At 43.2% G+C, this 16,231-nt stretch overlaps 1 protein-coding gene across 9 annotated transcripts in view; it reads left to right on the forward strand.

Annotated features, from left to right (window-relative positions):
* LOC132824518 (liprin-alpha-1-like) overlaps positions 1-16,231 on the forward strand; it is a 230,080-nt gene that overhangs the window by 83,570 nt on the left and 130,279 nt on the right. For all 9 annotated transcript variants that reach the window (XM_060839129.1, XM_060839135.1, XM_060839133.1 and 6 more), the window contains exon 2: positions 8,888-8,989. In XM_060839129.1, coding sequence (XP_060695112.1) covers positions 8,888-8,989 — 102 coding nt within the window. The remainder of the gene's footprint in view (positions 1-8,887; positions 8,990-16,231) is intronic.

The raw sequence follows: 16,231 nt of genomic DNA on the forward strand, positions 1-16,231 counted from the left end.
ATAGCTGCTTTCAATCAGCTGTTTACAGGACTTGCAGTTTTATGGTTTTCACACAAAAGTAGAAAGACCCAGAGTGTCACTTTTCCTTGTGACTTGGTCTCGTTGTGGGTTACAGATGACACATTTGCTCAGTGAAAGACCAATTGAATAGCTTCCACTGAAATGAAATATTTTGAACTGTAATGAAATTTCTGAGAAGATTCTCTTCTGTAACTGCTAGCTATTTTCATGTTCAGATTAATTATAACAGCGATTTCATCTTTTAATTAAAAATTCTCCAGGGTACAGTTATAGAGTGGCTTTATTTCCTCCTCCAGAGTTGGATTTATTGCAAATTCTATTTTTAATGGACTTCCTAAAGCCTGCATTAGCAACCATGTTGTAGCTGTGACTTTTCAGAGCCTAAATTACAGCATTACAATGTGAAATGCTTTATAATTCCTTATGCTACTCAAAAGTAGAATAAATTTGTTTGCAGTCTTGGCCAATGCTCCACAACCTAAAAACAAATGCATACAATAATGTTGCACAGTGTAACTGAAAGACATTGCTATGCCTTTCACTTTCAAGTTGCCTGTGCTGCATTCCCATTGACACACTGAAACGCACAGTCATAATTTGTGATGTGATCGTTCAAATTAAGTTCTTGTAAATAAACTCTCTTCTTTGTCTGGGCTGAGCCCTACCTCTGCTCAATGCAGGCAGGCAACAAGTTGTCTCCACTTTCTGACCCAACTGGTTTTGCTTCTCCTCTGTGCTTACACTTCTCCAGACACAGAGTGGTGGATTTTTTGATTCACCTGTGTACTGAAAACTGAATAATTTATTTGTACTGTATTAAATATTAAGTTTAGAAACTGATATGTAGTACTGTTACATAGTGACTTTTGGCAATTGAGAAATTGCAGCTAATGCATAAATGTGTTTTTGTAATTTAAGTAGCAATCCTTTATTTATACATTGAGTGATGTGTAGTGTTGATTTTTGTACGTTAGTAATTTTCACATTGCAAACTTGCAGCCTGCCACACTATTGAGTTATCAAAAGGAACAAAACTCGAGTGACCCATAATCTTCCAATATATTGCAATCTTCTGTTTAATTCTGATTTTCCAATTTTTATTACAATGGATGGACTCCAGCTTTGGACTGTACACATTTGTAACTTAAATTTGATGACCACTTGTTGTCTTTGAGAATAATGCTTCCTGATAAGATTGCCACTGTTTTGTCCTTTTAAAAAAAATGTTCCTACGAATTGTAGGAGGAAAATTCTAACTATGAATATGGGCCAAGTGCTGGAACATGGGATTAGAATAGAGTCACAGAGATGCACAGCACGGAACCGGACCCTTCAGTCCAATCTGTCCAGGCTGACCTGATGTCCCAACTCAATCTAGTCCCACCTGCCAGCACCCAGCCCATAATCCCTCCAAACCCATTCTTATTCATATACCCATCCAGATGCCTTTTAGGCTGCCATGTTTGTCTTTTCAACAATAACAATTACAACTCGTTGCAAGGGGAGCACCTTGGGAAATCTTGGCATGCTAAACTAATCTATAAGTAGGAGCTTTATCTTTGTCATGGTTATGTGAAATAATCTGATGAGTCTTTTCAAATTTGAAAATTCAAGGAATAGAGAGTTGAGCCTGTTCAGTCATTCATAAGTATTCTATCAGCACCATTTATCTATTTGTGCTCTATTTCCTTACAAACGTATTATTTTACACCAAGATTATTTAAGAATCAAGGATGTAAAATATATAACCGGGCCCAGTCACATTCATGTTTAGTTTTGGCGCATGCACTTCAAGTCAAATCTCCTGCAAAGGTCTCCAAGCATGACACCTACGTTATAAGTGACTTCCTTTGTTGTTTCAATGATGTGGGTGTCAGCAGCAGAGCGAGCATATACTGCCTGTCTCCAACTGTCCTTGAACTGAATGGTTTGTTGTGGCCATTTCAACCATACTGTTGTGGTCATATGTAGACCAGACCAGATAAGGATGACAGAATTATAGAGTCATAGAGACGTACAGCACGGAAACAGACCCTTCGATCCAACCCGTCCATGCCGATCAGATATTGCAACCCAATCTAGTCCCACCTGCCAGCACCTGGCCCATATCCCTCCAAACCCTTCCTATTCATATACCCGTCCAAATACCTTTTAAATGCTGCAATTGTACCAGCCTCCACCACTTCCTCTGGCAGTTCATTCCATACACGTACCATCCTCTGTGTGAAAAAGTTGCCCCTTAGGTCTCTTTTATATCTTTCCCCTCTCACCCTAAACCTATGCCTTCTAGTTCTGGACTTCCCGACCCCAGGGAAAAGACTTTGTCTATTTACCCTATCCATGCCCCTCATAATTTGATAAACCTCTATAAGGTCACCCCTTAGCCTTCGATGCTCCAGGGAAAACAACCCCTGTCTCTCCCTATTGCTCAGACCCTCCAATCCTGGCAACATCCTTGTAATTTTTTTCTGAACCCTTTCAAGTTTTACAATATCTTACCGATAGAAAGGAGACCAGAATTGCACTCAATATTCCAACAGTGGCCTGACCAATGTCCTGTACAGCCGCAACATGACCTCCCAACTCCTGTATTCAATACTCTGACCAATAAAAGAAAGCATACCAAATGCCTCCTTCACTATCCTATCTACCTGCGACTCCACTTTCAAGGAGCTGTGAACCTGCACTCCAAGGTCTCTTTGTTCAACAACACTCCCACGGACTTTACCCTTAAGTGTATAAGTTCAGCTAAGATTTGCTTTCCCAAAATGCAGCACCTTGTATTTATCTGAATTAAACTCCATCTGCCACTTCTCGGCCCATTGGCCCATCTGATCAAGATCCTGTTGTATTCTGAGGTAACCCTCTTCGCTGTCCACTACACCTCCAATTTTGGTGTCATCTGCAAACTTAATAACTGTACCTCTTATGCTCATATCCAAATCATTTATGCAAATGAAAAAAGTAGAGGACCCAGCACCGATCCTTGTGGCACTCCACTGGTCACAGGTCTCCATTCTGAAAAACAACTGTCCTCCACCACCCTCTGTCTTCTACCTTTGAGCCAGTCCTGTATCCAAGTGGCTAGTTCGCCCTGTATTCCATGAGATCTAACCTTGCTAATCAGTCTCCCATGGGGAACCTTGTCGAACGCCTTACTGAAGTCCATATAGATCACATCTACCACTCTGCCCTCATCAATCCTCTTTGTTACTTCTTCAAAAAACAATAGTTAAGTGTGTATGACCGGCACAGATATGATAGCGAAAAGCCATTTTTTGTGTTGTAGACTTTTATGACAATTTGCTTCCTGATTCTGAAAGTGAACATAGAACATTACAGTGCAGTTCAGGCCCTTTGGCCCTCGATGTTGCACCGACCTGTGGAACCAATCTGAAGCCTATCTATCCTACTCTATTCCATTTTCATCCACATGTTTAACCAAAGACCATTTAAATGCCCTTAAAGTTGATGAGTCTGCAACAGTTGCAGGCAATGCGTTCCACATCTCCTACTGAGTAAAGAAACTACCTTTGACATCTGCCCTATTTCTGTCACCCCTCAATTTAAAGCTTTGCCCCCTCGTGCTAGCCATCTTCATCCGAGGAAAAAGGCCCTCACTGTTAACCCTATCTAACCGTCTGATTATCTTATGTCTTAATTGAGTCTCCTTGCAACCTTCTTCTTTCTAACAAAAACACCCTCGAGTTTCTCAGCCTTTCCTCATAACACCTTCCCTCCATACCACGCGCTATCCTAGTAAATCTCTGCACGCTTTCCAAAGCTTCCACATCCTTCCTGTAAAGCGGTGACCAGAACTATACACAATATTCCAAGTGCAGCCGCATCTCAGGTTTGTACAGCTGCAGCATGACCTCGTGACTCTGATATTCAATCCCTCTACAATAAAAGCTAACTCACTGTGTGCCACCTTAACAACCCTATCAACCTGGGTGGTAACTTTCAGGGACCTATTTACACGGGCACAGATCTCTCTGCTCATCTACACGACCAACAATCTTACCATTTAACCCAGTGCTCCTTATTCCTGTTGCTCCTTCCAAAATGCATCACCTCACACTTTCCCACATTAAACTCCATTTGCCACTTCTCAGCCTAGCTCTGCAGCTTATCTGTGTCCCTCTGTAACCTGCAACATCCTTCACCTATCCACAACTCCACTGACCTTAGTATCATCTGCACATTTACTAACGCATCCTTCTACACCCTCATCTAGGTCATTTTATAAAAATGGCAAACAGCAATGGCTCCAAAACAGATTCTTGTGGTACACTACTAGTAACTCAACTCCAGAATGAACATTTCCCATCAATCTGGATTAGTGGTGTTGGAAGAGCACAACAGTTCAGGCAGCATCAGAGGAGCAGTAAAATCGACATTTCGGACAAAAGCCCTTCTTCAGGAATAAAGGCAGAGAGCCTGAAGGGTGGAAAGATAAGCTAGAGGAGGGTGGGCGTGGGGAGAAAGTAGCTGAAAATGTGTTGCTGGTTAAAGCACAGCAGGTTAGGCAGCATCCAAGGAACAGGAAATTCGACATTTCGGGCCAGAGCCCTTCATCAGGAAATGTGGGGAGAAAGTAGCATAGAGTACAATAGGTGAGTGGGGGAGGAGATGAAGGTGATAGGTCAGGGAGGAGGGTGGAGTGGATAGGTGGAAAAGAAGATGGGTAGGTAGGACAAGTCATGGGGACAGTGCTGAGCTGGAAGTTTGGAACTAGGGTGAGGTGGGGGAAGGGGAAATGAGGAAACTGTTGAAGTCCACATTGATGCCCTGGGGTTGAAGTGTTCCGAGGCGGAAGATGAGGCGTTCTTCCTCCAAGCATCTGGTGGTGAGGGAGCGGCGGTGAAGGAGGCCCAGGACCTCCATGTCCTCGGCAGAGTGGGAGGAGGAGTTGAAATGTTGGGCCACGGGGCGGTGTGGTTGATTGGTGCGGCTGTCCTGGAGATGTCCCCTAAAGCACTCTGCTAGGAGGCGTCCAGTCTCCCCAATTTTGAGGAGACTGCATCGGGAGCAATGGATACAATAAATGATATTAGTGGATGTGCAGGTAAAACTTTGGATGTGGAAGGCTCCTTTAGGGCCTTGGATGGAGGTGAGGGAGGAGGTTTGGGCACAGGTTTTGCAGTTCCTGCGATGGCAGGGGAAGGTGCCAGGATGGGAGGGTGGGTTGTAAGGGGGTGTGGACCTGACCAGGTAGTCACGGAGGGAACAGTCTTTGCGGAAGGCGGAAAGGGATGGGGAGGGAAATATATCCCTGGTGATGGGGTCTTTTTGGAGGTGGCGGAAATGTCGGCAGATGATTTGGTTTATGCGAAGGTTGGTAGGGTGGAAGGTGAGCACCAGGGGCGTTCTGTCCTTGTTACGGTTGGAGGGGTGGGGTCTAAGGGTGGAGGTTCGGGATGTGGACGAGATGCGTTGGAGGGCATCTTTAACCACGTGGGGAGGGAAATTGCAGTCTCTAAAGAAGGAGGCCATTTGTGTTCTGTTGTGGGACTGGTCTTCATGGGAGCAGATACGGCGGAGACGAAGCTATTTCCCATCAACCACCCACTTCAAGAATCCATGAGTACCATTAGTCTGGTTAATCCACTTCTATATATTAAGCTAATGTCCGCTTGCAGGAATTCATCCAGTGCTCTTTGAAGGCCTTTCAGCAGTACACATTCACTGTACAAAGTGTAAAATGTAGAGTTTGACTTGTCAATGTAAAAGCAAGTGTTGAGACAGATTTCAAAAAGATGAGTTTGAACATATTTAGAGAAATTTTCACTTTCTCAGGATGTTCCAGAGCACATTGTGGTGTATGTCTGAAGTGTCGTCAGTCCATAAGGAAGCCAATCTACACATAGCAAGTTCCCTCATTCTGTCACCAGATAACTGGCCAGGTAAAAATGTTTTGATTGTGTTGCTTGAGGTAGATGTTGATCAGGACACTGAACATTCTTTTTGTAATTGAGATCTTGGATACTTGTTGTGGTTCTGTTCGCCGAGCTGGGAGTTTTTCTTGCAAACGTTTCGTCCCCTTTCTAGGTGACATCTTCAGTGCTTGGGAGCCTCCTGTGAAGTGCTTCTGTGCTGATTCCTCCGGCATTTATAGTGGTTTGAATCTGCCGCTTCCGGTTGTCAGTTGCTGTCCGCTGCAGTGGCCGGTATATAGGGTCTAGGTCGATGTGTCTGTTGATAGAATTTGTGGATGCGTGTTTCTATCAACAGACACATTGACCTAGACCCTATATACCGGCCACTGCAGCGGACAGCAACTGACAACCGGAAGCCGCAGATTCAAACCACTATAAATGCTGGAGGAATCAGCACAGAAGCGCTTCACAGGAGGCTCCCAAGCATTGAAGATGTCACCTAGAAAGGGGACGAAACATTTGCAACAAAAACTCCCAGCTCGGCGAACAGAACCACAACAACGAGCACCCGAGCTGCAAATCTTCTCACAAACTTTGATCTTGGATACTTGTCTTCACCCAAACAGCTTTACCTCACAATCGTCTCTCCAAATTCCTCCGTCACTGATTATCATGCAGCAAATCTGACATACAATATTGGATGAGTGTAATCTGCTTGAACTAAATGTTGGGAAAACCAAAACAGTGAACCTTCTAAACAGTGCAGTTGCTTGGAGGATCTGCACATTCCAGTTGGCATGCAGGTACACCGAATTCCAGTCTCAAGCTGCTGCCTTGCCTGGACCAACAGCAACAAAGATAAGAAGAAATTTCAGACCAAAGCTCTTGATTTAAGCCCCGAGGCCCCATCGTAAACGTGATTCGCTGGTTACCAATTCCATCCTCTTCCTTCAACCGTCTAACCAATTTCTGTGCAACCTGGGTGATGCATTTGACCTCACGGTGAGCTTCTGACTTGTCTCCATTCCAGCACAAAAATTGTTCACTTCCATTTCTGTAATATTACCTGGGATTGGCTGTGACCTAGCTCCCGTGCTGAAAATGTAATTCATTTCTTTATCTCTAGTTTCCCACTCGGGTTTTCCTGTATTGTTTACAGTTTCCACCCTAAATAACTTTGTGCTCATTGAAAACTCCACCTTCTACCTTTTGAATACATCCCATTCATTCAGTACTTTATCATCACCGACTTGCAGTATCTCTGCCCTGCAACACTTTTCTTTTTAAAATTCTCATCCTTATTTACAAATCTTTCCATCGCTTGCCTGCCTCCTGTCTATGGAAAGTAACTTTACACACAATAAACTCCCATAATCAGTAATGGGATGATGACATCTTATTTTTGTGATATTGATTGAGATACAGAACTGGCTCAAAGATAGAAGACAGGGGGGGCTGGTGAAGAGTTGTCTTTCAGACTGGAAGGCTGTGACCAGTGGTGTGCCAAAAGGATCATTGCTGGGTCCACTGCTTTTTGTCATTTATATAAACGATTTGGATGTGAATGGTTAAAAACTTTGCAGATGACACCAAAATTGAAGGTGTAGTAGACAACAAACGTGGTTATCTCAGATTTACAATTAAACCTGAAAGTAAGGATGTTCTGCATCAGTTATACAGGACTTTGGTAAGGCCACATTTTGATTACTGTGCGCAGTAAGGAAAGGTGTTAATGCACAGGATGCAGCTCAGTAGAGGTTTAGTAGATTGATACCTGGGATGAGGGTGTTGTCTTTAGGTTGGACAGGCTGGGTTTGATGCCACTAGACTTGAGAGTGAAGGGTGACTTGGTTGACGTGTCTTAGATGCCAAATGATCTTGACAGTGTGGAAGTGGAAAGACTGTTGCCTCTGAAGGGCTCTGTTTTAAAACTGGGTTGACCATTTTAGGACTAAATGAGAAAAAAAGTTTGAGGTTTATGTCACTTTGGAACCTCTCTGCTTCTAAAGGCAGTGAAATGGCGGTCCAGCATAGGTAGGTAAATTCTTGTCAGATAATGTTGGTGCCATCAGGGTGGATGGGAATGTGCAATTCAAAACAAAAACTCACTACTCGTGATCTGATTCACCATTGAATAAGGCTTTAGGGACCAAATGTCGTTGTCCTGCTCTTATTTTGTAGGTTTGTTTCTGCATCTATTGTTGGGCATAATGGTATGTTTTTGTCTTCCTGTCTCACTGGATATGTGCTGTGATCACTTGAATGAAATGGTTCAGCTACTGTCTAAACTACTCAATGAAGGATAACTACTTAAATAACATGAAATGGTGCTGCCACCCTGGAATTATCTGAAAACAAAATGTTAATTTTTGGGAAGATTGAAACTTAAGACAAAGTGAAACAAAATAGACCTGTGTTTAAACTGTGAGATTTTATAATGATTGGAATTGCTTTCCTGAACAGAGCTATCAATTTATGACAAGATGAGAAATTTCTTCTGACGGTATTGAATCTGTAGATGCATTTACTGCAGAAGGCTATCAAGGCTGGGTCATTGAGAATATTCAGGACTGAGGGAAACACATTTTTAATCAGTGAGGGCATCAAGGGTCTCGGGGAAAGGGCAAAAAGTGGAGTTCAAGGATGATCAGACCAGCCATGATCTCGTTAAATGATTGAGTGGACCTGATGGGCTGAAAGGAGCTGACAAAGTCAATTTCTTATGGTCTTATGGATTTGTTTACAGGAGTTTACTATTGCTTTGACTCAGTCGCATATTAACCATTTACTAAGGCACAGCACCCATCTCGCGTACATACACAGTCCAAAAGAAGCTTTGCATTTCTGGTGAATAGTTGTAACTGAATGCTAGTTTAGAAGAATTTTCTCCCATTTAGCTGGCACAAAAGTTAGATTTTTCTCTTTTTTTATGATTCTATTTAATAGTAAATGTCTAAATTTAAACCAGTCCCACATTTCTTTTACAGGAGTTTGCAGCACTTACAAAAGAATTAAATGTATGCAGAGAGCATCTCCTGGAAAGAGAGGAAGAAATTTCTGAACTGAAAGCAGAAAGAAACAACACTCGGGTAACTGAACAATAAATAATGAAAACATATCCTTACTTCATGCAATTGTAAATTTAATGCAAAGTAAGAATGCTAATGGAGCTGCCATTTGCAATCCCCACAGTAAAGTTTTGTCACTTTTTAAAAATAAATCATTATTTTGTTATAATTGTCAAGAGGTTGGATTTGTTGTTCTTGTATTTCCCAGATTAAAACTGAAATATTACTTGGTTAGTTACGGCTTCTAAACTTTCACCTATTGCCACCTAACAAACATGGTGGCACGGTGGCTCAGTGGTTAGCACTGCTGCCTCACAGCACCAGAGACCTGGGTTCAATTCCAGCCTTGGTCTGTGTGGAGTTTGCACATTCTCCCGGTGTCTGCGTGGGTTTCCTCCGGGTGCTCCAGTTTCCTCCCACAGTCCAAAGATGTGCAGGTCAGGTGCATTGGCCATGCTAAATTACCCATAGTGTTCGGTGCAATAGTCAGAGGGAAATGGGTCTGGGTGGATTACTCTTCAGAGGGTTTTATTTGTTGAACTATATAGTCTTTTCAAGGCTTGATCTCCACAAAATATTTAGTAACTAAGATTTCCATGGGCACTTTCAAATTTCAGAACACTTGGAGAATAATATCAGTTTAAGTGCGTAAATGGAATAGTAAGGAATTTAACTGCAATACGTTGTTTATTTTTTGGCTGCTAATGACCACTGCCTGATGATCATAAAGGAACAGGGCATAGAACACAGCTACTGTGTTCTATGATATTGTGCCGAGCATTTATCTTAATCTAAGACCACCCTAACCTACACACCCCTCAATTTACAGCAGTCCATGGGCTTGTCCAGCAGTTGCTTAAATATCCCTAATGTCTCTGATTCTACTACCACCATTGGCAGTGCATTCCACACACCCACACTCTCTGCATAAAGAACCTACCTCTGACATCTCCCTTAAACCTTCCTCCAATCACCTTAAAATTATGATCCCTCATGACAGCCATTTTTGCCCTGGAGAAAGGTTTTTGGCTATCTACTCTACTTCTGCTTCTCATTACCTTGTACATCTCTATCAAGTCACCTCTCTTCCTCCTTCTCTCCAATGTGAAAAGCCCAAGCAACCTCTCTTCATAAGACAGGCCCTCCAATCCAGGCAGCATCCTGGTAAATCTCCTCTGCACCCTCTCTGAAGCACCAACATCCTTCCTATGATGAGGTACCCAGAACTGGACAAATGCGGTCTGACCAGAGTTTTACAGAAATGCAGCAAAACCTCGTGGCTCATAAACTCTATTTTCCTATTAATTTAAGCTAAAACACCATACGCCGCCTTAATAACCCTATCAACTTAGGTGGCAACTTTGAGGGATCTATGTACGTAGAACTCAAGATCTCACTGTTCCTCCACACTGCCAAGAATCCTGTCTTTAACCCTGCATTCAGCATTCAAATTCAACCTTCCAAAATGAATCACTTCACATTTATCCCGGTTGAACTCGATCTGCCACTTCTCAGCCTCTGTATCCTGTCAATGTCTTGTAGCCTGCAACAGCCCTTGACACTATTTAGAACGCAACCAACCCTTGTATCATCGGCACACTTACTAACCCACCCTTCCACTTCATTCAAGCCATTTATAAAAACGACTAAGTGCAGAGGCCCAAGAACAGATCCCTGCAGGACACCACTGGTCACTGAACTCCAAACGGAATACTTCCTATCTGCTACCACTCGCTATTGTCTTTCGGCCAGCCAATTCTGTATCCAGACAGCCATATTTCCCTGTATCCCATAGCTCCTAACTTGTTGAATGAGCCTATTGTAGGGAACATTGTCAAATTGTTTACTGAAATCCATATACACCACATCCGCTGCTCAACCTTTGTCATCTTGTCTTGTCACATCCTCAAAGAACTCAAAAAGGCTTGTGTGGCATGGTCTGCCCCTCTCCGAGCCATGTTCACTATCTTTAATCACATTGTTTTTCCAAATAGTCATAAATCCTACCTCTCAGAATCCTTTGCAGCACCTTGCTTACTACAAAGGTAAGACTGACTGGTCTGTAATTCCCAGGGATCTCCCTATTCCCTTTCTTGAAAAGAGGAACAGCATTTGCCTCCCCCTAACCATCTGGTATTACTCCTGTGGAGAGTGAGGATGCAAAGCTCATCTCCAAAGGCACAGCGATCTCATTCCTCGTTTCCCATAATAACCTTTGCTATATCTGGTCCAGCTCTGGGGAATTATCTATTTTGATGCTTCCCAGAATCTCCAGCATATCCACTTCCTTCATATCAAGTTGTTCAAGCCTATCAACAAAGTCCCCCCTCTCAAGTGAATACTGAAGCAAAAAACTCATTTAGGACCTCCCTTACCTCTTCAGACTTCAGGAACAACTTCCTTCCAGTATCCCTGATCGACCCTACCCACTCTCTGATCATTCTCTTACTCCTCACATACATGTAGAACGCCTTTCGTTTTCCTTAATCTTTCCCGCCAAGGCGTGTTCCTGACACCCCCATGCTCTCCTCAATCCATTTTTAAGTTCTTTCTTAGCTAACCTGTAATCCTGTAAAGCTGTATCAGATCCTTGTTTACTCAACCTTAAGTAAGTTTCCTTTTTCTTTTTGATGAGAACCTCTTGTCATCCAAGGCTCCTTCACCTTACCATTCCTTGTCTGTCTCAGTGGGACAAAGTTATCTAACACTCCCAACAAAACATAAAACATAGAAAAATACAGCGCAGTACAGGCCCTTCGGCCCTCTGTTGCGCCGACCAAATCCTACCTAACCTACACTAGCCCAATAACTTCCATATGCCTATCCAATGCCTGCTTAAATGACCATAAAGAGGGAGAGTCCACCACTGCTACTGGCAGGGCATTCCATGAACTCACAACCCGCTGCGTAAAGAATCTACCCCTAACATCTGTCCTATACCAACCACCCCTTAATTTAAAGCTGTGTCCCCTAGTAACAGCTGACTCCATTAGCGGTAAAAGGTTCTCAGTGTCTACCCTATCTAAACCTCTAATCATCTTATACACCTCTATCAAATCTCCCCTAAACCTTCTTTTCTCCAATGAGAACAGACCCAAGTGCCTCAGCCTTTCCTCATACGATCTTCCTACCATGCCAGGCAACATCCTGGTAAACCTCCTCTGCACTCGTTCCAATGCCTCCACATCCTTCCTATAGTATGGCGACCAAAACTGCACACAATACTCCAGATGAGGCCGCACCAGAGTCTTTTCCAACTGCAACATGACCTCAGGACTCCGGAACTCAATTCCTCTACCAATAAAGCCCAGTACACCATATGCCTTCCTCACAGCACTATTTACCTGGGTGGCAACTTTGAGAGATCTGTGTACATGGACACCAAGATCCCTCTGCTCATCCACACTGCCAAGTAGCCTACCATTAGCCCAGTAATCCATCTTCTTGTTACTCCTACCAAAGTGAATGACTTCACACTTAGCTACATTGAATTCCATCTGCCACCTTTCTGCCCAGCTCTGCAACCTATCTATATCCCGTTGTAACCTGCCACATCCTTCTTCACTGTCCACAACTCCACCGACCTTTGTGTCATCTGCAAATTTGCTCACCCAGCTTTCAAGCCCCTCCTCTAGATCATTTATAAAGATGACAAACAGCAACGGTCCCAAAACAGATCCCTGTGGTACACCGCTAGTAACTGCACTCCAAGATGAACCTAGTCCATCAACTACTACCCTCTGTCTCCTTCCAGCCAGCCAATTCCTAATCCAAACCTCTAATGCACCCTCAATGCCATACCTCCGTAGTTTTTGCATTAGCCTACCATGGGGTACCTTATCAAACGCCTTGCTAAAATCCATATACACCACATCTACTGCTTTACCCTCATCCACCTCCTTATTGAGTTCTTTGAGAAGGTGACTAAGGTTTGTGAGGCACGACCTGCCCTTCACAAAACCATGCTGACTATCCTTGATCACATTATTCCTATCCAGATGTTCATAAATCTTATCCCTTACAATTCTCTCTAAGACTTTGCCCACAACAGAAGTGAGACTCGCTGGCCTATAGTTACTCGGGCTGTCCCTACTCCCCTTCTTGAACAAGGGGACCACATTCGCTATCCTCCAGTCTTCTGGTACTATTCCCATTGACAATGACGACATAAAAATCAAGAGTCCTTAAACAGCCTCCACATTTCTATTGTGCATTTCCCATAAAACAATTGTTCTCAATTTATACTCCACAGCTTCAGTCTAAAAGCAGTATTATTTCCCCTCCCCCAATTAAATACCTTCTCATACTGTCTGCTCCTATCCCTCTTCATGGCTATGGTAACGGTGAGGCAGTTGTAGTCACTGTCAGAAAGTGCTCTCCCACCGAGAGATCTAATACTTGCCTGGGTCACTACCTAGTACTAAATCCAGTATGGCCTTCTTTCCCCCACCCCCGTTGGCCTATGAGCATATTGAGTCAGGAATCCTTCTTGAACACACCTGACAAAACTGGTTCCATCCCGACCATTTGCACGAAGGAGATTCCAATCAGTATTAGCAAAGTTGAAGTCACCCATGACAACAACTGGTACATCTGCATCTTTCCAAGATCTACTGTCCAATCAGTTCTTCCATCTCTCTGCTGCTATTGTGCATTCTATAGAAAATGCCCAATAAAGAGACTGATCCTTTCCTGTTACTGACTTACACACATTAGACAAACTCTTCTCAACAACTAAGAGGAAAAAGGCAGCTTCTGTTAGGATGAGACGTGAAGACTCAGGGTGCTTGATAGTTACAAGTTAACCAGGAAAGACTGAAAGGGAGAGCTAAGAGGAGTCAGGAGGGACTTGAGAAGTCATTGGCAGATAGGATCAAGGAAAACCCTAAAGCTTTCAAGAGGTATATCAAGAATAAAAGAATGACTAGAGAAAGATTAGGGCAAATCGAGGATTGTAGTGGGAAATTGTGCATAGAGGAGACTGGATAATGCTAAAGGAATAGTTTTCATCAATATTCACACTGGAAAAAGGCAAAGTTATCGAGGAGAATATTGAGATACAGGCTAATAGACTTGACTGGATTGAGGTTCACAAGGAGGAGGTGTTAGTAATTCTGGAAAGTGTGAAAGTAAGTCTCCAGGGCCGGATGGGATTTATCCTAGGATTCTTTGGGAAGTCAGGGAGGAGGTTGCAGAGCCTTTGGTTTTGATCTTTGTTGTCATTGTCTCCAGGAATAGTGCCAGATGGCTGGAAGATAGCAAATATTGTCCCCTTGTTCAAGAAGGTGAGTAGAAACAACCTTGGCAATTATAGACCAGTGAGCCTTCCTTTGGTTGTGCATAGTGTTGGAAAAGTTTATAAAAAGATAGAATTTATAATTATCTAGAGAAGAATGAGTTGACTAGGGCTCGTCAACATGGTTTTGTGAAGGGTAGGTTGTGCCTCACAAACCTTATTGGGTTCTTTCAGAAGGTGACCAAACAGATGGGTGAGGGTAAAGCGGTAGCTGTGGTGTATAAGGATTTCAGTAAGGGGTTTGATAAGGTTCCACACAGAACGCTATTTCACAAAATATGGAGGTATAGGTTTGAGGGTGATGCAGCGGTTTGGATCAGAAATTGCTAGCTGAAAAAGACTGGGTGGTGGTTGATGGAAAATGTTTATCCTGGAGTTCTGTTACTAGTGGTGTACCATAAGGACCTGTTTTGGGGCCACTGCTGTTTGTTATTTTTATAAATAACTTAGATGAGGGCGTAGAAGGATGGGTTAGTAAATTTGCGAATAACACTAAGGTTGGTGGAGTTATGGATAGTACATTTTACAGAGAGACGTAAGTAAGCTACAGAGCTAGGCTGAGAGTTGGCAAATGTAGTTTAATGCAGAAAGTAAGAGGTGATTTACTTTGGAAGGAGTAACAGGAATACAGAATACTGGGCTAATGGTAAGACTCTTGGTAGCGTAGATGAGCATTGAGATCTTTGTGTCCATGTACATAGATCACTGAAAGTTGCCACCCAGGTTGACAGGGTTGTTAAGAAGGCATACGGTGTGTTGGCTTTTATTGGTAGAGGGACTGAGTTTCGTAGCCACGACGTCATGCTTCAGCTGTACAAATCTCTGGTATGGCTGCATTTGGAGTATTGCATACTGTTCTGGTCCCCACATTACAGGAAGGATGTGGAAGCTTTGGAAAGGCTTCAGAGGAGATTTACCAGGATGATGCCTGGTATGGAGGGAAGGCTGTTGGACTTGTGGCTATTTTCATTAGAGAGAAGGAGGTTAAGAGGTGACTTAATAGAGACATACAAGATAATCAGAGGGTTAGATAAGGTGGACAGTGAGAGCCTTTTTCCTCAGATGGTGATGGCTAGCACGAGGGGACATAGCTTTAAATTGAGGGTAGTAGATATAGGGCAGATGTCAGAGGTAGTTTCTTTACTCGGAGTAGTAAGAGCATTTAAATGGTCATTGGATAGACATATGGATGAAAATGGAATAGTGTAGGATAGATGGGCTTCAGATTGGTTCCATAGGTCGGCACAACATCAAGGGCCGTTGTGTGTTTTGTTTTTTTCTGTAGCTGTGATGTACTCTGTAATTAAAAATGCTTTTCCCCCTCCTCTTTTACCCTCTCCCTGTTCTTTTTAAAATATCTAAACCCTGGGACAGCCAGAAACCATTCCTGACCCTATCAAATCCATGTCTCCGTTATGGCCACAACAATATAGTTCCAAGTACTGATCCATGCTCTAAGTTCATCACTCTTATTCCTGACATTCTTTACATTGAAACAGGCACACTTCAATCCATCCCTTTGCCCGATCAACTGTGTATCCTTCCTGACAGACTCTCTGCATTCTATTTCTGCCTGTTCAATAACTACCCTCTCCTCTGATCTGCAGCTGTTTCCCATTGCCCTGTCAAACTAGTTCAAACTTTCCTGAAATGCTCTAGCGAATCTCCCTCCCAGGACGTTGGTGCCCCTCCAGTTTAAATACAACCTATCCTTCGTGTCCAAGCCCCACCTTCCCCAGAAGGTACCTCAATGATCTACATATCTTAAGCTGTCCCTCCTGCACCAGCCCTGTAGCCACGTGTTTCGCTGCACTCACTCCCTGTTCCTCGCCTCACTAGCACGTGTCAACAGTAGTAACCCTGCGATTACTATTCTGCTCGTCCTGCTTTTTAACTTCCAATCTAACTCCCTGAAATCACTTTTTCGGGCTATGTCATTGGTGCCGGTGTGTGTGTATACTACGACT

The sequence above is a fragment of the Hemiscyllium ocellatum genome, chromosome 18 (genome assembly GCF_020745735.1).
Source record: "Hemiscyllium ocellatum isolate sHemOce1 chromosome 18, sHemOce1.pat.X.cur, whole genome shotgun sequence".
NCBI classification, from domain to species: Eukaryota; Metazoa; Chordata; class Chondrichthyes; order Orectolobiformes; family Hemiscylliidae; genus Hemiscyllium; species Hemiscyllium ocellatum.